The following is a 20044-nucleotide window of genomic DNA, read 5'->3' on the forward strand; positions in this document are numbered from 1 at the left end:
ATATCGCTGGGAGTCATTGCCGTACACCTACACGTACCGGGGGTAGCTTACCTTATCCGCCGACACAAGGTAGGTAGGTAGGCACGCACTGTGATGCAATTGCATTCTGCTCGCATGCGGGTCATAAGTTTAAGTACCCTCAACTCGCCCCCCCTCGACTCTGATTCTGAGCCAGAACACGACATCAACAACACCACTCTTCTTTTTGGCCCAAAGGCGGCCCGCCTTGGTACGCTTTTGCCTTTTGCTTCACCTCTGCTACCTGGCAGCCGGCATTCTTTTCTGACCGACATCTCCAACACTTAGTCATTCTAAAGCCCTTGCCGCCGCCCAGACTTGTAAGTCACTTCTCTGCATGCCGAAGCCTATCTCAATGCTATGGAACCTCGCATATTGACAAGATTCATGAGTAGCCACCATTCGACACCATTGTGAGTGATACCAGCCGTGGCTCACTGTAGTCTTTTCGGAAGAGCAGCATTTTCTGACAGCAGCCATCGCCAAACAGACAAGACAAGACTACCAAAACCGCGCATCTTTTCTCTCCCTCCCCGCCCTCACCATAGTAAGCCATCAACCCTTGAGCTCAACTCCTGCCCTGTGTGTTCTCCTGCCCGGTGTGTCCTCCTGCCCGGTGTGTCCTCCTGCCCGGTGTGTCTCTGGCATACTAACGAGTGAGTCCTTGTCGCAGATGAGGGGCCGACAAATTTCTTGGGCTGGGGAAACCTTCGCTCTCCCGCCCCCTCCTACGGGGACCGGCATGTAAGATTTTGTTTTGTGTCTCTTTGAGAACACGTCAAGCCTTGACCCTTTACTGATATTCGATGTTGGATCACCTAGACCTACACCCACATAGAGTGGGGAGACGCGGAGGAGAGGAGACTAAATGTGCGGTTCTGGCGGTTTGTTGGGGGGATGGTGGTGGTGGTGACGGCCGCCTGCGTCGTGGCGATCGTGTTTGGACACTATCTGCGGGGCAGCATTTAGTGCCACCAAAACGACGACGACGATGACGGTACTGATGCGGGCATAGCCGGCGTAGGCCGTGGAATTTGTCGGAAAATTTGGGGGTTTTTTTACTTGAAGTGGTTTAGCAATGCAAATAAAGCACGCTTCCGGACAGACAAGAACAAGAACCAGCTCGCTTTTGCTTGGTGTGGTTGGACAAATGAGCAGAGACGTACTTTAGGAGATGAGCAGAGACGTACTTTAGGAGATGAACAGAAACGTAATATAGGAGATGAACTGAAACCGATTACAGGGTGTCATTAGGGAGGGAACGCGATGTAGGAGATGAACAGAGACGTAATACAGGGTATCGGTAGGGAGGGGATACGATGTAGGAGATCAACAAGGAGATATCACAAGAGATGACAAAGAACATAAAACAGGACATAGAAACGCACTGGGTATGGGAGATGAACAGAGAGACAGGCAGGTGTACTGCCTGCTATTATTAGACTTTCAAATCGCTACCAAATATCGCTACACCAAAACAAAAAAAGGTCCTCGAAAGGGCAAAAAAGTCAAGGCCCGTCCCGCCACGTCTCGACCGTCTTGGTGACGTGTATGCCGCCGGGCTCGGGCTTGGTCGACAGCCAGCTCGTGTGCGGGGCCCCGACGCCGCCGACCAGCTCGTCCTCCGAGTCGCCGCCCCTGAGGTGGCTGCTCTTTTGCTGCTGCAGGAACTTGGTCGTCGTGGCCTCGATGCGCGTCGTCGAGTAGGCCGAGCGCTGCGTGTGCGTCGCCATGTGCGACGAGAGCTCGTGGCTCTGGTGCTGCTCCGCGTTGTAGCCCGTCTTTTTGGTGGTCAATTTTTGCGAGACGATGCTGAGGAGGGCTGGAGGATAACGAGATTGTTAGTGATGATTGGACGTTTCAATTTGGACGAAAAAGAAGGTCGCACGCAATTGAGAGCAAAAAAAAAGAAAAAGAAAAAAAACGTACGGGGTAGACAGGCGGCAATGATGGCAATCATGGTCTCAATCATTGACACGGTACACGTGAGCATGATTTCGTCTCGCTTGGAAAAGTAGGCACGAATAACTGGAAGCAAATTGCCAGTTAGTTACAAGCTCTATAGCTGCCACCGCTGTCGGTTGTGGGGGTCAAGCCAAGATGAAGACTCACTGCTGCCAATAATGACGAAAATTCCCAGCATAAATATAGCACCCACTCCAATCTTTTTCCTCAGCTTCATTTGGAGGCCGGCCACGATTGAAACGGGTAGACTGATGACTGTTTGGGGTTAGTCGACGGGACTAGGCTGCACGAGATTGGGTCGAGACAAAGTTGCTTACTGGCTACGTCGGTGGTGATGTTTACTATTATTTCCCATGTTAGTATATCCCCCTTGCGGTCTGAGCGACAGAAGAAACACCTACTTATCACCGTGATCCAATAGTTGATCTCGGAGTTGTGAGGATCGCATTGATCTACACCGGTTGCCATTTGTTAGTCGACTACTCGCGGGTCAAAGCCTTCCTGAGAAAAAGAAAAAAAAATTGACAACAAAGCAAAACGCACAATTCGGGTTCTGCGACCACCTCTTGTCGTGCGGCCAGCACTGAAACATGATGTGGAAAAAGATGAGCAGCCAGGTGGCGGCCAGCACGCCGAGCGCGACGTTGCAGACGACCTGCATGCTCGACCTCGGGCCGGCGATGCGCTTGTACAGCACCACCAGCGCGGCCTTGACGGCCCACAGCGACGTGATGTAGAGCGTCGACCCGGGCACGATCATCTTCATGATGTTGGTAAAGTTGTCAAAGCTCGACCCGCCCGGGTCCGCGAGCCCCTGCGTCCACATGTAGTGCTGGATCGCCAGGTCCCCGACCAGGCACAGCACCGCCAGCACGATGAACCCGTCGTCCGTCCGGAGGTTCTTGACCCGCCGGAGCCGGATCGCGATGCGCGCCACCACGAAGCAGACCGCCGTGTATGTGCATATGTGCCAAGCAATCTATATTATTTTCCAAAAAAAGAAAAAAAAACAAGGTCAGGACAAAAGAGAGTCAGGTTCAAAAGTTGCTTTTTTTCTTCTTTCTTTTGGGGCGGGCCGCCCGAGGGGACGGTACGGGCCGGGGGGGTTTAATGAGAGGGGGGAAATGTCCGTCATCATCAAGGGGGGCGCTTAGTACTTACAACTTGATCAAGCCCCGGAGGAGACATGTTTCGTCGTTTATGATGAAGAAATGAACATCAATGCCTTGACCGTTCACAAAATAAAAAGGAGATCATTTGCCCAGAACAGGAAAGGAAAACGTGGGAGGAAAGTGGCTTATGTGCTTCCCTTAATCCCCCCCCCCCCCCCGCGTGCATTGCCCGGCACCCATCCTTTGCGTGGTTCAAGCATATTGCCACCCGGAAGGAATGCAAGAAGGGTATAGAAGAGCGGGGTTTTTTTTGGTGAGAATCTCGGGATGGTTTTGCTTTAACGTCTCAGGGGGGGTTACCCAAGGTATCATTTGCTAGTGTGTTTAGTCCATCCACTTGTTGCATTCTTTACGCAACGTATAATTACGTGCATACGGCCCCCCATCACATATATCCTTACACCAAATGTCAGTAGCGTGCGTCCTTTCGCTTCGCATCCCCCTCACCGAAGCCTTCAGGGAATATTGCGTAAAATGTTCGGAGAAAACAAATCAGCTCTCAGGGTTCCGGTACCTTGCAGACTTTTTTTTGCACTTGAGATTCGTTGGGACTCCTTTTTTTTTATCGTGGTAGCATGAACTAGTGAGGCTTGGTTCGTCACATCCTTGCACCCCAATTCATCATGTTCGTGGTACAAAAGTCCCTCCGAACCATGACGAGAGAGAAATTGGACGAGGGATTCTTTTTTGCATCAGCCAATAGGGCATTTGCGGCAGTGCTGATAAAAAAAGGGTTGGCACACACACCAAGACAGGTTTGGACCTAGCTTGCCTAGCTAGTTTTGGTAAGCCACCCTCCATTCTGTCTTTTTTCCTTCCCGTCTGCCGGTACTTGGTTTGCTTAGCACATCTGTAGCGTGTAGCTTATATGGACGCTTTGCATGTAAAAAATCTTGGGCAGGAAAAAAAAAAAGTATACATTGCGTTATAGGCGCACGCAATCTAGAGGCTGAAAATTTGCAACACCAAACATACAAAAGGACTTCAAAAGTCATCTAGACCGGTCTAGAAGGCCCAATTGAGGGGAAGAAACCAGCACCTTATAATCAATTAAGGTCGAGGCCGAGATTGTCAGGACTTGACACGAAAGGGCATAACGTCAAGCCTTGGCTTCCAACTTTGTTCCCAGAATATTCAGAAATGCCCACGCAGCCACTGCCCTCGACCCATATAATGCCCACCCAGCCATGTACGAATCCGGGGCTGAATGCCGTTCCTGTTGTAGCAGCTCACTAGAACCGGCCTAGTCGCGATAAATAGTTCCAATCCTGCCAGGCTCTGTCGAACGACTTTGTTTTGGCCCCCCCATCTAATACCACATACCACTTTTCTAACATGATGCCTTTTTTTTTTACAGGGCTCTTCCCTGCCCCTTGCCTCCCTCACCTTTTTGTCGCCCGTCCACTCATTCAAGGTGAAGGTTACAGTTACAGTTAATTACACCCGAAATTTATGGTGTTGGTCCCTCTTTTTTTTCTGCTCCGTTCAGGAGAGGCAAAAACCCTCCCCCCGCAATTGTACCTAGTTCTAGGCTTGGCCAACATCAACCAAGGACCCATCGGATGCCGCGGTCCTGGTGGAGATGCTGCTGCCAAAAAATTCCCCACAACAGCAACGCATTGTGAAATTGCACCATGTCCAGGAATTTTTTTTAATATTGAAAAAACTGGGGGACATTACCGAGGATGCGAAAGGCGCAAAAAGGAAATAGGGGGGTTCAGCCTTGCCTTTATTCGTATACAGTTTAGGGGGGAGACAAAAAAATATGGAATAAAATCCCCCAGCGCCGCTATGTCCCTCCCTCTTTGAAACTCTGGTCCATCACACCGGTCGTTTCCTGCCCAACTTTCCCCCCCGTCCACCCCCCCCCCCCCCGTCGGCGCGTTGCCTAAAATTCCCCTTTCGTCCGTATCGCTGCCGATCATGGGTATCGTCGCCAACCTCGTGGCCGCCGCAGGCATCCTGTCCGCGTGCTCGTCCAACTTTGCCACGTTTGCGAGCCCCTGCCAGCCGCGCGGCATCCCACGCGCCGTGACGGCCCAGGGCACCATCACCGGCGCCCGGGACGCGCACGGAAACTCGGTCTTTCTCGGCATCCCTTTCGCCGCCACCACCGGCGGCGACAACAGGTGGCGCGCTCCGCAGCCCGTCGTCCCGTCCAAGGAGCCCTTTGCCGCCGTCGCCTACGGGCCGACCTGTCCCCAGGCCCCCTCGCAGGGGAGCGCTTCGTGGTCGCGCCAGGATGAGGACTGCCTGAACCTCAACATCTGGACGCCCAAGTCGGGCGACAAGCTCCCCGTCCTGGTCTACATGTACGGCGGCGCCATGGTCACGGGCTCCAGCAGCAACACGGGCATCCAGGGTACCAACTTTGCCAACAAGGGTGTCGTCTATGTCAACTTCAACACCCGCGAGAGCATCTTTGCCTCGCCGCACTCGTCCGAGCTCGCGGCTGCGAACCCCGATGAGTCGCAGAACTTTAGCATTCTGGATGTCGACAAGGCGCTCGAGTGGGTCCATGACAATATTGAGGGTAAGTTCCAAAAGAGAAAAAAACAAATGGTCCCCCAAACAACCTGCTACTCTTAGTCCGTGACTGACCAAACGCAGCCTTTGGCGGCGACCCCAACCACATCGTCTTCGCCGGCCACTCGTCCGGCTCCCTGCAGGTCGACCACTACCTGTGGAACCACCCCGACACCTTCCTGAAGGGTGCCGCCGAGATGTCAGCCAACACCATGTCTGGCCCCGCCTTCGCCCCCGCCGACCAGGGTCTCGACAAGATGGCCGCCGAGCTCGGCTGCCCCAGCGCCGCGGCCGGCGGCCAGATCGAGTGCCTGCGCAAGGTCGACGCCGAGGCCTTCATGACGACGCAGTTCAGCGGCTTCCTCAACACCGTCTTCACGCCCGTCATCGACGACAAGACGCGCCACTCCGACTACGCCGCCCGCTTCGCCGCCGGCCAGTACGCGTCCCACGTGCCGCTGCTGACCGGCCTGTCCGACGGCGAGGGCACCATCTTCTCGCTCGTCTACGGCGCCGAGAACGGCAACTTTTCCGAGTGGATCCGCTCCTTCGACGCCGACGTCGCGCAGCTCGACCCGGCCGTGCTCGAGGCCGCCTACCCGCCGGCCGACTTTGCCTCCGAGTCGCTGCGCAGCGGCGCCCTGTACGGTGACGCCCGCTTCAACTGCCCCGTCGACTACTACGTCGACCTGAGGTCCGAGGTCCAGCCCACCTGGGCTTACCGCTTCTTTGCCAAGTACGACAACGTCGTCGGCGTCCCCGGCACCGCCCCCACCCACGGCACCGAGGTGCCCTTCTTCCACGGCGGCAACGAGTGCTTCGCTGGACTTTCGGGCGTCATCCCGGCGCAGCAGGCCCTTGCCGACTCCATCCACGACATGTTCGTTGCCTGGATCAAGGACCCTGCTGCCGGCCCCGGTTGGGACAGGGTGAAGCCCAAGTCGGGACCCTTGGTCAAGCTGGGCGTGCCCGGCGATGAGCTTTCGAGGATCCCGGGCGAGACTGGCGAGTTCAACGCCAGGTGTCAGGCCGTGTACAACCCCAAGTTTCCCGAGTACCCAGTTGTTCAGTCCATCTTGTAAACGATTTGTCCATCTCGACGACACCGAGATCGGAGACGACAAAGAAGAAGATATAATGTACTTTACGTAATAAGCCTGATACAATAATGACTGGATAAATAAATATCCATGCTTATTTCCTGTGTGACACCGTGATGTATAAAAAACCCAACACAAAAACGGTATACCCTTTACGCTATGCACAATTCCCACATAAGAAAACAATGAACTAAGCAAAAAGAGAGGAAAAAAAGCAACTACCATTCCCAAGCCTGTTTCCTCATTTTGGCAACCCTCGCTTCCAATTGCTTGATCACCGGCTCGACAATACTCATTTCCGTTCGAAGCTTCGTGGCCTGTTTGACCCGCGTGTAAAAGACCGGACAGTCCTTGCTATCGCAGTCATGTACACTTGCGACGTCGCCCGGTGCCAAGCCGGCACAGCTCCGACACACATCTGCCACCTCGGAAAACCGCTTGCGCTCGTGCGCCAGCCTACTGTGGAGCTTGAGGAGCGATTCCTGAGCGTGGCGCGTGCATCGTCCGCATACCACGACATCGTTTGCAGGGTTCTTCTTCTTCTTCTTCTTGGGTGCCGGTTGAGGTGGAGGTCGCGGCCCAAAACGGCCGAACCCAAACAGGGGGTGGTACTGTACTGGTGGTAGTTGCTGCCGGGGTGCCGGCGTTTTCTTTTTCTGGGTAGCGGGGCGGATGCGGACATTGCATACTGCACAGTTCATCACTTGCAGATAGCTTTCAAGCGTGACCTTTTTGGCCTTTTGTGCGCCATTGTTCCCCATGATGCTCCCGAACCAGCTGTTGTGCCCGTTCCCAGAATCGACCACGACGCGCCTTACCTGCTGCACTTTGGGAAGCTCATCGTACCAACCTCTGATGTGCGCTCCGACCAAGTTGAAGATGCGCTCCAGCGGCGGAATCAGGTTCTTGGATATGTAGTAGTCGGCATCAAGTCGTAGGTGCGCACCGGCGGGCGATAGCATGTCTTCGGGCGGGACGCACCTGTCGGCAAGCCTCGCGCCAGGGGCGCCTGTGACGACGACATAAAGAACACGTTCGCCGTATTGTGGTTCCGCTCGCGGATCGGCCAGCATCTTCTTTGTGCTAATGAGCGCGCCAGGCGGTGCGGGGCCTACACCGTTGCGGTCGCTATATGTGCCCAGCTTGACCTCCTTGGCGAAGCAAAAGTCTTGGATTGACACTTGACCACGCATGATTTTGTTGCATTGTCGTTGAAAGTACTCCTTGATTTGGCTTAGGTCCGCCGTCTCAAAGAGCAGCCGCAGCGCCTTTTCCTCGATCTTTTGCTCCGCTGGCGTCCCGTCACGGCGGACTGTCTCTATGCCCTTGGCATCAAAATCGGGAACTTGTTGATCGACGTGTTCGTACTTGTACCCAACGTAGCGCTTTTTGGCTAGCAAAACGCATGGTAGGTAGACCTTCTCAAACTTGAGCTTCATGGGCCGCGGGTTCATGTCAGTAATTGCCTTGGCCATTTCGTTTCCAATCTCAAAGGCCTGCTCTTTTGTGCGACCCTTGAGGTGGATAAAAAGGCTGTCTGTGTCCCCGTAGACAACTTCAGCGCCCCATCTCGGGACAGAGTGAATGAAGGCAATGGCTCGCTCCAGAGTTTCACGGCCTGTCTGTACAATGCTATCGGCAATCTCCGAACACGGAAGCCTGCCCGAGAATGACGCAGACGTGTAGCCATATGTGACGTTTGCCAGCAGCTTGAGAGCCAGTTGCCTATTGTTTAGCAATTGCTGGAGGGTTTTGTCGTCTTTGTCTTGTTTCATGCCACTCTTGACCATGACTCTTGTTTCCAGAATCTCTGTCAACATCTTGGCAAGCAGCGACTTCCTGATCTCAGGTTTGGTATACATGACGCCGTTTGGTGCAATGTTGATGTGCTCTTGCAACAACTCGAGTAGCCGCTTTCGCCTTCTATACTCGGCAAATCCCATCTTGTTGGTTCCACGCCAATCCACGATCCGCCCCAGGAACGTCGAGTAGCAGTAGTTGTAGGCAATCATGACGCTGGGATACAAACTCTGGAAGTCTAGCACCAGCACTGGACTGTTATAAAATGCACTTTGTGGCTCCATCACCAGCGGCAAACACTCTAATGCATTTTGCCCGCCAACCTGCTTTCGACTCGGTGATACGAGCATAAAGTTTTCGGGCTTGGCGATCCGAAACATGATAGACTCAACCTTGAACTGTGATCCACGTGAGAACACTGAAAAGAAGTCGACGCCAAGCAATCTTGCCTGCTCGCTCGTTCGCGAGATCAGCCCATTCTCCTCAAGGATCTCAATATCAAGCCTCGTCCTTGTTTGGTAGTAGCGTAGTAGTTTATCAAGATCGCCGTGCCGTCCACTACCATACCACGTGGTGAGCGTCTGCCACGAGTAGTGTGGTATCCGACGGTGTAGCAGATGCCAGACGACATTTTCCATTGTATATTGAAGTAGGTTGAGCTCTCCTCGCATCGCACGCCAGATGTTGATCATGTGTCTACCCGTCACTCGGATTGTCGAAGTAGTGTTGAAACCCCATCGGTCTGCGTCTTTGCCATATCTTCCATGAGACTGCGACTTCATACGGGAGAACTCGTCACAGAGATTATAGTCGTACATGCATCTTGCGCGCTCAATCAAATAGCCCCAAGAGCCACCATGGACCTCGTAGCCTGTCAGGATATCTGGGTCGTGCGTTCGAACAATCTCAACCATACGAACCATGAGGTCGAGCTCGGATGTTTCTTCCAATAGCTCACCCTTTATTTGGTGCTTGATGCGTTCAGCCAGGGTGCCTTCTTCAGATAGAACCACGACGCCCGATTGTAAACCATCAGGAGCCTGGCTGCTAGCCTCGTTAGATTTATCATCTGACCTAACGCACCAGAATATGCACTTGACCTCGTCCTTCTCCGGATCAGGGACAAGTTTTCCCCTGGTGTTAACATGGATCTCGATACTCATTGTGCTCATGTAAGCAACCTCATGCTGAACGCTGGTAGTCTTTTGCTTCTGCGAGTACCTGAAGCCATGTTTGTTCTTGGGCGTCGCTCCTTCGATCTGTGAAAGCTGGCGACGAGCCAACTGTGTCGACTGTGGAGAGGCCGGATGGCTCTTTGGCCTCGATCCGGACTCTTTCTTCTTAATCTCCTTTTCCTCCCACCAGCCCGATACTTCTTCAAACGTCGGAGGTGGTTGTGCAATTTCCCATGTCTTGATTGTACATTTATTCCGGCGTATCTCCTCCTCAATTTTAAGTTTTGATTTGTCTGGTAGTCGTGCCTCTGGAACGGCCCATGCATCCGGTGCAGCCCTATCAGCAGTGAACTCGGGTAGGTATGGTAACGTGTTACCCCGGAGCCGAAATTGACGCCCAGCAAACTCTCTTGGACGAAGTGGCACATCTTTCTCTTTACTGTAATATGCGTCCCGGTATACAACATCGGGTATTCCGTAGTCCGCCATAGTTGCGCAGACCTCCTCTGCGGTCGGGGGGAGAACATGGCTAACAGGTACCATTGAGGTATGTGCAAAGACTTCATCTTCTGAGTGGTCATGTTCCTGAGACTTGTCGGAGGGTCCAAAGGGATTTGGCAACTGGCCCACCTGGTAGAATTCTTGGTTTTCTTCCTTCTGCGGTGAGGCCTCCTCCGGATCTGGCAACGACGAATCAAAAGAAAGAAGCTTCGGGGTTTCAGATGTGTCGCTGCCTTGCGAGTTGGAATTTTGGCTCAATCGAAGCTTTGTCTCAGGGTCATTCGGATCTTTGACGACAGCAAAACTGAGCTTACGATTAACAGACTTGGATGCCGAGTTGTGCATCATAGATGACTTGCGCGGCAAAGGCGTACGGAACGGGGCGGCCTCATCCACTGTCTGTCGTTGGGAAGACGATGGGGGTTGGCTTTCGGCTTTGGCCACATTCGCAGCACGGCGTTCATACCGGGCTCGTAGACCGTCCTCAGGGGGGACAAATGTCAAGTTGTTTATGCGAGCTGGTCGTATCCTTGGTCGTTTTGAAGGATGATCCTCATATTTTGGGTGGGCATGTCGCTTCAATCCCTCTCGCAAGATTGGCGTTTGCAAAGGAGCTGGAACCTCGCTCAACAGATCTTCCTCAATAGCAGCATCGATGAGCTCCTGTGTTATGGGTATCTCTGGTCGCTTTCCAGTAATCAGACTACTGGTATCAAGTCCAACCAGTCCGTTTATCGAAGCTGTGGTGGGATAGTCCTGCAAAGCCTTTTCTTTCTTTGCCTCCTCCAAACGCTGGGCTTCTCGCAGTCTTTCTTCATCAGAATCATCCGGACAAGGGTCTTCGTCCATAGTCTCCGGTCTGCCTAGCCGGCGCGCACCTCTCTCATCAACGTCAATACTGCTTGCAGGGTCAAAATCAACCGAAATAGTCGACATCTCCCCCAAGGATGCCTCCAAGTGTTGAGGGTAGAGATCCTCGACAGACTCAAGTACAGTCTTGATGGCCGAATCAAGAGGAGGCGGTTCTGGCACAAACGAGTCGAATGTGATGTCTGTGTCGTCATTGGCTCTCTCGGTTGTTATGAGCTCTTCAATCTCTGCACGGAACTCTTCCTCGTGTAGCCAGCCGGCAGGCTGCGAGTCTCGCGGATCGTGCGACATGGAGACAAGCGCCTCAGCAGGAAATGGACTGCTTTTCGGATCGGAGATGCCCAGCTGTCTTTTTCGACGTTTCGTTTCGTCCCTCCACAGCCCTGCCATGCTAGCTACCAGCTTCATATCGGTAGGTAAGGGGTTCAGCCGCTCGACAAAATCATGATGAAGTCTGCGTTCCTTGACATCTTTACGATTGAGGATGTCCTGTACGCATATATCAACTTCGATGGGGCAATGACTGGCCCTAGGCAGAGAGTGATGATCTGTGATCTGCTTTTGGGATATCGACTGGTTGTGCCAGATATGGGGAGTCATGACGCTGTCCATGTCATCGTCGTCTATCTGAGGCACTGGGGCACGGAATTTGACACTGCTGGCCTCGATGTACCCGCAGCCATAAAGGTTGTAGTCGGTCATGAATTGCAAGATGTACTGCAAATGAGCCTCGTATGGTTGAAATTTTCGTTTCATAATGACACCTTGGTGCAGCAGATCGGCCAGTCGCGTCATGACAACGGGGTTGAGCATATAAATCTTGAGATAATACTTGTAGCCAACATGGAAGCCATAGAAGGGAACGCCCTTAACGAGCGTTATACGCGCCACATACTTGGGCGTGTCCCGAGCATAGGCATCCTGCCTATAGCTGACAGCGAGGGCATGGTCAATCGACAGATGCAGTCGGTATGAAAATGCGCCAACTTCTTCTTGATCCAACTTCCCATTATACTCAATGAAGAGATAGGGAAACGCGCCATGTATATGCGCGCAGACTTTTTGACCAGTCTGGGTTGAGCCAAAGACGCGAATCACCGGAACCTTGGGCTCCTTGAATAGTTGGGAATGCCGAACATCGTTTCGGAGACAGGGGTCATATTGCGTGGGCGTGGCTTGGTAGTGATCGATGCAGTTCAGACGCACCTTGAACACGTCCATCGCGACAGTTGTTGGCCATCACTAATCAAAATATCAGATCAAAGCAGCAAAAAAGCTTGATATCATAGCTGCCAATAAAGCATCGGAAATTGTTCTGGATTTTCCAAAGTATTCAAACGCCTTTCCCGAGTTGTTTGTCAGAATTCCTCAAGAGGTAGACGCGTTTGTGGTGGGCAGGATTACCAAATGCGGCACAATTAAAAGCGCCAAAGCATGTGACTGTCACGTGGTGGCTGCCCGTCAGATCCTCCAAGTGATAAGATAAGCAGTCGCGTCCGTGATCCAGCCACTCCCGCCTCAAAGCGCATCACCGAGTCGGCGATCTGAACCACCTTCTCGTAATCCGGCTCCGGCTTCAAAAAAGTACGCCTGACTCTACGCATTCCTTATCATTTCTACTCATCCCTGGTATCTCACGAGAAGACGAACATTACCCATCTTCAAAACAAGGAGCCAAGATGCCACCTCCGCCTCCACCCCCAAGGCGGCCAGCGCTGGGCGCCGCCGGAGCCTCCAAAGAAGAGAACGTCTACATCCCCAACTTCATCAGCAAACGGCCTTTCTACGCCGTTGACGAAGGCGAAAACACCGACTACCTAGAGCATCAGCGTATCCAGAAGAAAGAAAAGGACACAGGATGGTACGACCGGGGCAAGACGCTCGGGCCGGCAGCGACAAAGTACCGCAAGGGCGCGTGCGAGAACTGCGGCGCGATGACGCACAAGGTTAAGGACTGCCTCAGCCGACCGCGTGCCAAGGGGGCCAAGTGGACGGGTCGCGACATCAAGGCCGACGAGCTGGTGCAGGATGTCCGGATGGGCTGGGACGCCAAGCGAGACCGGTGGAACGGCTACGACGCGAGGGAGTACCAAGCAGTCGTGGAAGACTACAACAAGATGGAGGAGCTGAGGAAGGAGATGCAGGCCAAGGCTGCGGCAGAATCGGGCAAGGCGATTGAGGACGGAGACCACTACGCCGAAACTTCCGACATGAGCAAGCACCAGCCGACATCAACGAGGCAGCTACGACTACGAGAGGATACTGCCAAGTATCTACTGAACTTGGATCTTGATTCAGCAAAGTATGACCCCAAGACACGAACAATCGTTGACGCTGGCGCGACGAACGACAAGACAGCAGAGCTTTACGCCGAGCAGGGCTTCCTCAGGCAGTCGGGCGACGCCGCAGAGTTTGAAAAGGCACAAAGATATGCATGGGAGGCACAAGAGAAGGGCGGCGACACAAGCCTACATCTGCAGGCGAACCCGACGGCAGGCTCCTACATGCGGAAGAAGCTCAAGGAGGAGGAAGACGCAAAGAGGGAAGAGCGCGAGAGGCAACTGCGGGAGAAGTACGGCGGGGAGGAGACCAAGGTGTTACCCGATGCCATCAGGCAAATGGCCGTTACTGAATCGGAGAGGTATGTGGAGTACGACGAAATCGGCCTGATCAAGGGTGGGCCCAAGGGTGTGGCTCGGTCAAAGTACAAAGAAGACATCTTCCACAACAACCACACCTCGGTCTGGGGAAGTTGGTGGTCCGACTTTAAATGGGGTTACGCATGTTGTCACTCTTTCGTCAAGAACAGTTACTGCACGGGTGAGGAAGGCAAGGCGGCCTGGGAGGCAGCCGAGAGGCAACGGACGGGATCCGGACTACTGGAGCCGGCCGCGGATGCAGAAGTTGACGGCGCCAGGGAAGAGGAGAGGAAAGCAAGCGAAGCGGAAACCGCGGCCGCAGCGAAGGAGAAGGCCAAGAAGCGAACAGCCGAACAAATGATAGGAGACGTTACCGAGGCCGAGCTGGATGAGTACAGGAGAAAACGGACGAATACTGATGATCCCATGGCTCAGCTTCTCGGCAGGGACGAGCTTGTCACCTAGTCATTGTACTAATATGATTGATGTTCACCCCGGCAAAATCTTGTATCGTTTACCGTCCAGGAGATTTGCCTCACGTCATTGAGTTGTTTGGCGATATCTACGAGCCAGTCTACTCCCTGATTGTCATTTTGATGGAATGATCGAGGCTTTACCTGTGGCGTGACAGCGGCTTGGGGCCGACTGCAGCTGGTGGCACTAAAAAAGCACTAAGAATGTACCTGATCTTTTTTCTGCGCGACTGACGACCAGATGTACGGTATGCATGCGTAGGTTTGACTTGGCGCCAAAGGACCTGCCGTCCGCCCCAGACGTAGAACACGAGATGGGGAAAGTGTTCAGGGGCTTCGTTTAACGATACGTGCAATGGGTACATGTTGAACTCGAGCCTCTGGTTCTTTGTGGCACCAAATGTTATGTCGATCCCTGCAGTGTTGTAGTCGTAACGATTGCATGTCTGTTTGGACCTCCTTCTTTCTCTTTTTTTTTTTTTTTAAAAAAAAAACCTCATTTTTACTCATTTTCCCTTTTTCTCCCGTAAATTCCTTGGACGAGATGGTGTGAAAGGCGTTAAGTGTGGCCGAGTCTGGTGACAGGCGCTGACTGCATGCCATTGCCCTCGCGTGGGGTTGGCGTTGGATTTACTCCGTAGAGCAGATAGCGCTAAAAACAACCAACACTTCCGATAGACTGAACCTGCTATCATAAATACGCAATTGGCGTAGTAGGAGAGCCACTTTATCATGAAGCACTAATTTTAAATAAATCTTGTGTTCAAGAGCATAGGTAGTTGCTAAATACAATACAATAGGATGATCTCATGTAAAGTGCAGAAACGAGCAAATGCACTAGGACTAGTAAGAACCTTATCTACTCCATACATCTATCTATCTACGGTACCTTTGCTAGGTAGGTAGCAGGCTCACCGAGGCAGCGATTGGATAGGTGCAACTTGCGTAAAACCAAGTAAATGACAACGCTCAAAGGTGTGGCATGGTAAAATTCGTCAGTCCAAAACGGGAGGCTCTGGTGGTCAAATGATGCGGTCATCCAAGCAAGGTTGCGCCGAACTCCTGGCACCAGGTCGAAGAATCCATTGGGCACCTGCAACAGATTCACCTATCAGAGGCGAGGTGTGTATGAATGTACGAATCGCGGCTCGGCCAACAGGCGCAACTAAAAACCCAACTGGAAGAAACAAACAAAGATGAGATAAGGAACAACAGCGAAAAAGGAAATATCGCTTGGCATCGCAATTTCGCATCGCGCAACACGAAGAGGGTCGTGGATGTTGCGTTTGTCTTTTTCTTTCCACCTTAACTCACACGAGAAAATGGACGCGCGTTGTTCAAGGGCAGAAATTGGGGTCCGTTAATTTAGGGAGCTTTTTAGTTTTCTTGGGTCAAACTACTCTACTCGGCTTGTCGGGTCGCTGCAAGGTTGGAGTGAGTGGGCACAGCCGCCAGCCCAGGTCAAGGGTATTGAGAGGAGAGACTGACGTGTAGATGGTGGATCTAATCGCGTGCCCCCAGGCTTGGAGCGGCTGCCCGGCACCTGAGACTATTGCTCTGTTTTTGCGCTTGACAAGCAATCGTCAGATGGGTAGGTTCTGATTGCTATCTTAGCCTGGTGGCAGCATGTCTTTTCCACAGCGGCGCAGTTGTGGTACCAGCTGCCTGTAGCTTTTCGTATAGCTGTCGAGTCAATAACTTTCACCTTTTGATGGAGTCCAAAAACTTTGAATAACATGAATGGCCCAAAGTTGCGTTTACACATCAGATGGACGAGGCTCACGGTGACCGATGGCAACAATTTTGTGATTCAAAGTAGCAGTGACAACCATGCCGACCCTACTCTTCGGCAGCTGGAGGCAAGGAGGTCATGGATGTTGATGGTGCCCCACCCCAACCTTGAGAACTCTGCCCCTCCACAAGGCGACCAAAATGCTCTCCTATCCACTTAGCTCGAGCCTTCCCAGCCCAAACCGCCCCTGTAGGCGATTCACGACCCGCGGACATGCTCCAGTGATGTGCAGGCCTCCCGCTGTGTCGGCTTTAGGTTCCTCCACTCACCTTCCCGCCAGGCTATTGTACCCAAGGTAGCCAAAAAGTCCAAACTCCGCCATCGTTCGAGTTTCTTGTTCGGTCGCCACGACGCCATCGCGTCTTGTGTTTTTTTTTCTCCTCCGGCGTCTGTCTTTTTATGCATTTCTACTACTGCGAGGTTGATTTAAACTGTGTTTGCATTTGGTTGCAACCTCGAAGCATATTCTAGATCAGTTTGCAAACCGGTTTTCGTTTCGTTTCCTTGCGTCTAAGCCGACTTTTCGACAATAACCCCCCGACCCGAATGCGATCGACTGGCTGTGACTCGAGTTTAGAGGCCAATCGAGCGGGTCCAAGCTCAAGGTCGTTGGGCAACCCGTCGCTTCTTCTGCGTGTACTTTCCTGAGCTTTTGAAGTTATACCGACAGAACATTGAATTGACGGGTCAATACAAACGCACCGTAACACTATACGACCCTACTTCTCCACGATGCGGCCACCGAGGGTGGTCATACTCGTCTTCTTCTTCTCAGCCGCCCTCTTCCTATTCTGCCGGTCCATCACGTCATTCGCACAACGAAAAGGCGAATCCGAAGGGTCGATAGCCTCACCAATACCAGAACAGCCGCCAGCCAAATCCAAGCTCCGATCGTTCTTTTCCCTTTCGACGCCCTTCTCACTGTTCCCTCCGAATGCCATAATCTCTCTGACCGACGACAACAGTACCTCATTTCAGGCTCGGCCGGCCGCTTTTGGGCCACAGTTGCCACACAAGGGCCTGAGCGGTCAGCTTTGGATTGGGAGCGGCTTTGCGGACGACAATCTGCCCGAAGGCGAAGGTGAAGGCGAGCTCGGCTGTAGCGATGTGCCAGGCTGGGAGGATGGAGCTGCGGGGCTAGCTGCACTAGCTGGTATGAAGCCTATAAAGAAGGGGGGCTTCACAAAGAGCACGAAACTCGGGGCTGGAGATATCAAGTCGTCCAAGAACTCTAAGAGAGACGTTGGCAACCTTGGTGGCCCCGCTGTAAACCGCAAGACCAAGTCGAACAGCCGTGATGATGCAAAGAAGAACCGACCCTTTGACGACGGCACAGATGATTATCTTCACCAGGGATTCCAGCGATCCTCGCCGTTGCGTGGTGACAAGTCACAGTCGCACTCCGACATCCAGTCCATGCAGGAGACGGCAGAGATCACCGGCAAGGTGGTTTTGCTTAGCCGAGGAGGTTGCGGTTTCCTTGAGAAGGTCAAGTGGGCTCAGCGCAGAGGTGCTGTTGGTGTCATCGTGGGCGACAACACCAAAGGCGGCCCGTTGATTCAGATGTTCGCCAGAGGCGATACGTCCAACGTGACGATCCCCGCCATCTTCACATCGCGCACGACGGCCCACATTCTGTCCTCACTGATGCAGCCCGGCAGCTTCATCGAGGACATCATCGATGAGAAGGGCAAGGCCGTCGTCAAAGTTCAGCAGACCGAGAAGGGTCGCAAAACACGTCACCAAGCCAACAAGGCAGAGGTTGTCAAGAAAGAGCTGCCTAGAAAGGACGTACCAAAAGCCACTACGACCACTACGACCACTGCTCCGACGTCTCCAGCCAAATCACGAGGCTGGTTGAGCAGCTTCTTCCGCTGGAGCGCTGATGTCGAGACGGTGGAAAAGACTAATTCCCGTGACTGGGTGTTGGTGGACGATTGGAGTGATGAGAAGGACACTCAAATCAGAGCCAGCATGGAAAAGGCTGCGAAGAAAGGCCAGGATGGTCTGGGGAACACATTGGACAACTCGAATTCGGATGCGCAAGGCCAGCACTCCGATAGCAAATCAGGCACCGGTAAAGACAAAGACAAATCATTCAAGGAGGCAACATTGACTACCGGTGTTACTCCCAGCAGCGGCCAGTATGCCCCGGAGGTTGCAAAGCATGGCAAACTCAAGGGTAAAATGTCCAACAAGGCGGACTCGTCAAGTGCAGCGTCACATGGATCTTTCGTTGGCAGCATGTTTAGGGGCGAGAAGTCAGGAAACTCGAAGGCCGAGGAAAATATGGCTGCCGAAACCCCCGATGGCGCTGATCTACCTGAACACCGTGAAGGACTCTGGGTTACTATCACACCCACAGCCAGCGGAAGCCCTTTCTTTGACACACTCCTTGTTCTCGTGGTTAGCCCATTGATCACACTGAGTGTAGTATACGCTCTGCTCATTCTTCGTGCTAAGCTCAGGAGGCGACGTTGGCGCGCACCAAAGTCTGTGGTGGAGCGGTTGCCCGTTCGTACATATCACACAGTCGCCTCGTCTTCCAACCCCTCGAGGCTGCCATCCCCGACGAGCTCGTCCCCGACTACGCCGTTATTACAACAGCAGCAGCAGGTGCAGCCATCGACTACAACATTACACGTGGCTTCATCTTCCCCTTCATCTTCACGGTCGCGACCTCGATCCCGCACCACTAACGATGTTCCCGATTCGAGCGATGGTATGTTGAGGGTCGACCCGGATCTGCAAACGCCACGAACTCCATCCCGGACTAGTAGGCGGAAATCGCCACCCCAATTATCAAGCGAATGGAAGAAGTATATGAGCAGACAGGTTGAATGTGTGGTGTGCTTGGAGGAGTATGTCGATGGCGTCAGCAGGGTCATGAGCCTCCCTTGCGGCCACGAATTCCACGTGGAGTGCATGTTAGTATTTCTCCTTTCTTTGTTTTGTGATTTTGAAAGAAACAAGATTCTTGCACAGCGACTGACTGGTGATGAACAGCACACCGTGGTTAACCACCCGCCGGAGAACATGCCCCATCTGCAAGGGTGATGTTGTCAGATCCCTAGCCCGTGGCTCGCCAACCAGTCCCCGTTATGACCCGTACGACGAAGAGAGCGATGACGAAGGCGAGGTTTTGGCATCCACAAGTGACGACAGCAGACCAGCATCGCCTACACACGACCACGATGTAGAGCGGGGGATTCTGTCTTCGCCAAGTCGCAGCTCTGGACGTGGTTCAGGTCGTAGTGGTCGGGGCGGCTTGTTTGGCCTGATCTCAACCACCTGGACCACACTTAGGTCTGCATCGCGAACTGATTCCGAAAGGAACAATCGGGATGACCGCCGTATTCGATGAATGGTAATTCAAGGAAGCAACACCTATTCTTTTCCTGTCCCTACATGTTCGACATAATCCTCTTTTTTCACTTTCCTACTATTCAACGCTTCCAACTACAACACCGCTCGGTATTATCAATTTTTTTTTTTTGTTTTCTGTCACGTTTTGCATTGGGGTGCATTGAGCTTTGCGGTTAATATGGAATGGTGGGCGCCATTGGGGGGACAAAAAAGGACTTCTCTACACTCGCTACATCTACTGATTTGATTCGTTTGGTGTTATTTGGGAGTCTGGCCATCCGCATTTCTTTGTCATTGTTTTTGTTTGTTGCTTCTGGGGAGTGATGGGGTCTGGTGAAGAGAACCAGTTGCCGAGAGAACGAGAGGAGGACATGAGAAGCAAACGTGTAAGAAGAATTATTATACCCACTGTGTCAGCAGATGGCCTAGGCCACGTCTTGGTATATAAGAAACTGCTTGGTACGAAGAATAAACCCATAGTCATATACTGTAGCAATTTGGACAGAGGCAGATTATGGTAAATATCTGCACCAACCTTGTGAAACAGCTTGTATGGAAAGGAGCCCAAGCACATTTGGTCTGGAAGAAGTCGATCACGTGACATGACGTAGCGGAGACTTGCGTTTATCAGGTTGATCCACCACAGG

General features: G+C 52.8%; 6 protein-coding genes across 6 annotated transcripts; 4 read left to right on the forward strand and 2 right to left on the reverse strand.

Moving 5' to 3' along the window:
• Positions 1-114: 114 nt before the first annotated feature.
• Positions 115-1127, forward strand: MGG_12547 (uncharacterized protein; the record flags this gene model as incomplete). The annotated part of the gene is made up of 6 exons (XM_003720662.1): positions 115-229; positions 307-338; positions 414-431; positions 509-565; positions 692-762; positions 841-1127. 6 exons carry the CDS (start codon positions 115-117, stop codon positions 854-856), a joined length of 309 nt encoding a protein of 102 aa, XP_003720710.1. The 3' UTR covers positions 857-1127.
• A 308-nt stretch (positions 1128-1435) lies between these two features.
• On the reverse strand, positions 1436-3315 carry MGG_12548 (uncharacterized protein). The gene is made up of 7 exons (XM_003720663.1): positions 3145-3315; positions 2527-2962; positions 2385-2435; positions 2301-2324; positions 2131-2238; positions 1948-2046; positions 1436-1840 (listed from the first exon to the last, which is right to left on the reverse strand). Exons 1-7 carry the CDS (start codon positions 3169-3171, stop codon positions 1527-1529), a joined length of 1059 nt encoding a protein of 352 aa, XP_003720711.1. The 5' UTR covers positions 3172-3315; the 3' UTR covers positions 1436-1526.
• Positions 3316-5020: 1705 nt separating this feature from the next.
• Positions 5021-6968, forward strand: MGG_02987 (para-nitrobenzyl esterase). Its single transcript, XM_003720664.1, has 2 exons — positions 5021-5688; positions 5766-6968. The coding sequence occupies exons 1-2, from the start codon at positions 5079-5081 to the stop codon at positions 6761-6763; spliced, it is 1608 nt and encodes a 535-aa protein (XP_003720712.1). The 5' UTR covers positions 5021-5078; the 3' UTR covers positions 6764-6968.
• Positions 6613-12504, reverse strand: MGG_02986 (DNA polymerase zeta catalytic subunit). Its single transcript, XM_003720665.1, has one exon. It carries the CDS (start codon positions 12346-12348, stop codon positions 7000-7002), a length of 5349 nt encoding a protein of 1782 aa, XP_003720713.1. The 5' UTR covers positions 12349-12504; the 3' UTR covers positions 6613-6999.
• A 154-nt stretch (positions 12505-12658) lies between these two features.
• On the forward strand, positions 12659-14560 carry MGG_02985 (pre-mRNA-splicing factor SLU7). Its single transcript, XM_003720666.1, has one exon. It carries the CDS (start codon positions 12807-12809, stop codon positions 14229-14231), a length of 1425 nt encoding a protein of 474 aa, XP_003720714.1. The 5' UTR covers positions 12659-12806; the 3' UTR covers positions 14232-14560.
• A 1760-nt stretch (positions 14561-16320) lies between these two features.
• MGG_17900 (RING-9 protein) lies at positions 16321-19960 on the forward strand. The gene is made up of 2 exons (XM_003720667.1): positions 16321-18958; positions 19038-19960. Exons 1-2 carry the CDS (start codon positions 16764-16766, stop codon positions 19393-19395), a joined length of 2553 nt encoding a protein of 850 aa, XP_003720715.1. The 5' UTR covers positions 16321-16763; the 3' UTR covers positions 19396-19960.
• Positions 19961-20044: the final 84 nt, after the last annotated feature.

The sequence above is a fragment of the Pyricularia oryzae genome, chromosome 7, assembly GCF_000002495.2.
Source record: "Pyricularia oryzae 70-15 chromosome 7, whole genome shotgun sequence".
NCBI classification, from domain to species: Eukaryota; Fungi; Ascomycota; class Sordariomycetes; order Magnaporthales; family Pyriculariaceae; genus Pyricularia; species Pyricularia oryzae.

What these genes read in the sequence shown, in the direction of transcription:
- MGG_12548 (XM_003720663.1), bottom strand. Translation starts at nt 3,171, where the DNA reads ATGTCTCCTCCGGGGCTTGATCAAGTT. An exon ending in CTCCGGGGCTTGATCAAGTT is followed by an intron (nt 2,963 to 3,144) that starts GTAAGTACTAAG and finishes AAAATAATATAG; the next exon opens with ATTGCTTGGCACATATGCAC. An exon ending in CATCACCACCGACGTAGCCA is followed by an intron (nt 2,239 to 2,300) that starts GTAAGCAACTTT and finishes AACCCCAAACAG; the next exon opens with TCATCAGTCTACCCGTTTCA.
- MGG_02987 (XM_003720664.1), top strand. Translation starts at nt 5,079, where the DNA reads ATGGGTATCGTCGCCAACCTCGTGGCCGCCGCAGGCATCCTGTCCGCG. An exon ending in GGTCCATGACAATATTGAGG is followed by an intron (nt 5,689 to 5,765) that starts GTAAGTTCCAAA and finishes GACCAAACGCAG; the next exon opens with CCTTTGGCGGCGACCCCAAC.
- MGG_02986 (XM_003720665.1), bottom strand. Translation starts at nt 12,348, where the DNA reads ATGGACGTGTTCAAGGTGCGTCTGAACTGCATCGATCACTACCAAGCC.
- MGG_02985 (XM_003720666.1), top strand. Translation starts at nt 12,807, where the DNA reads ATGCCACCTCCGCCTCCACCCCCAAGGCGGCCAGCGCTGGGCGCCGCC.
- MGG_17900 (XM_003720667.1), top strand. Translation starts at nt 16,764, where the DNA reads ATGCGGCCACCGAGGGTGGTCATACTCGTCTTCTTCTTCTCAGCCGCC. An exon ending in GAATTCCACGTGGAGTGCAT is followed by an intron (nt 18,959 to 19,037) that starts GTTAGTATTTCT and finishes GGTGATGAACAG; the next exon opens with CACACCGTGGTTAACCACCC.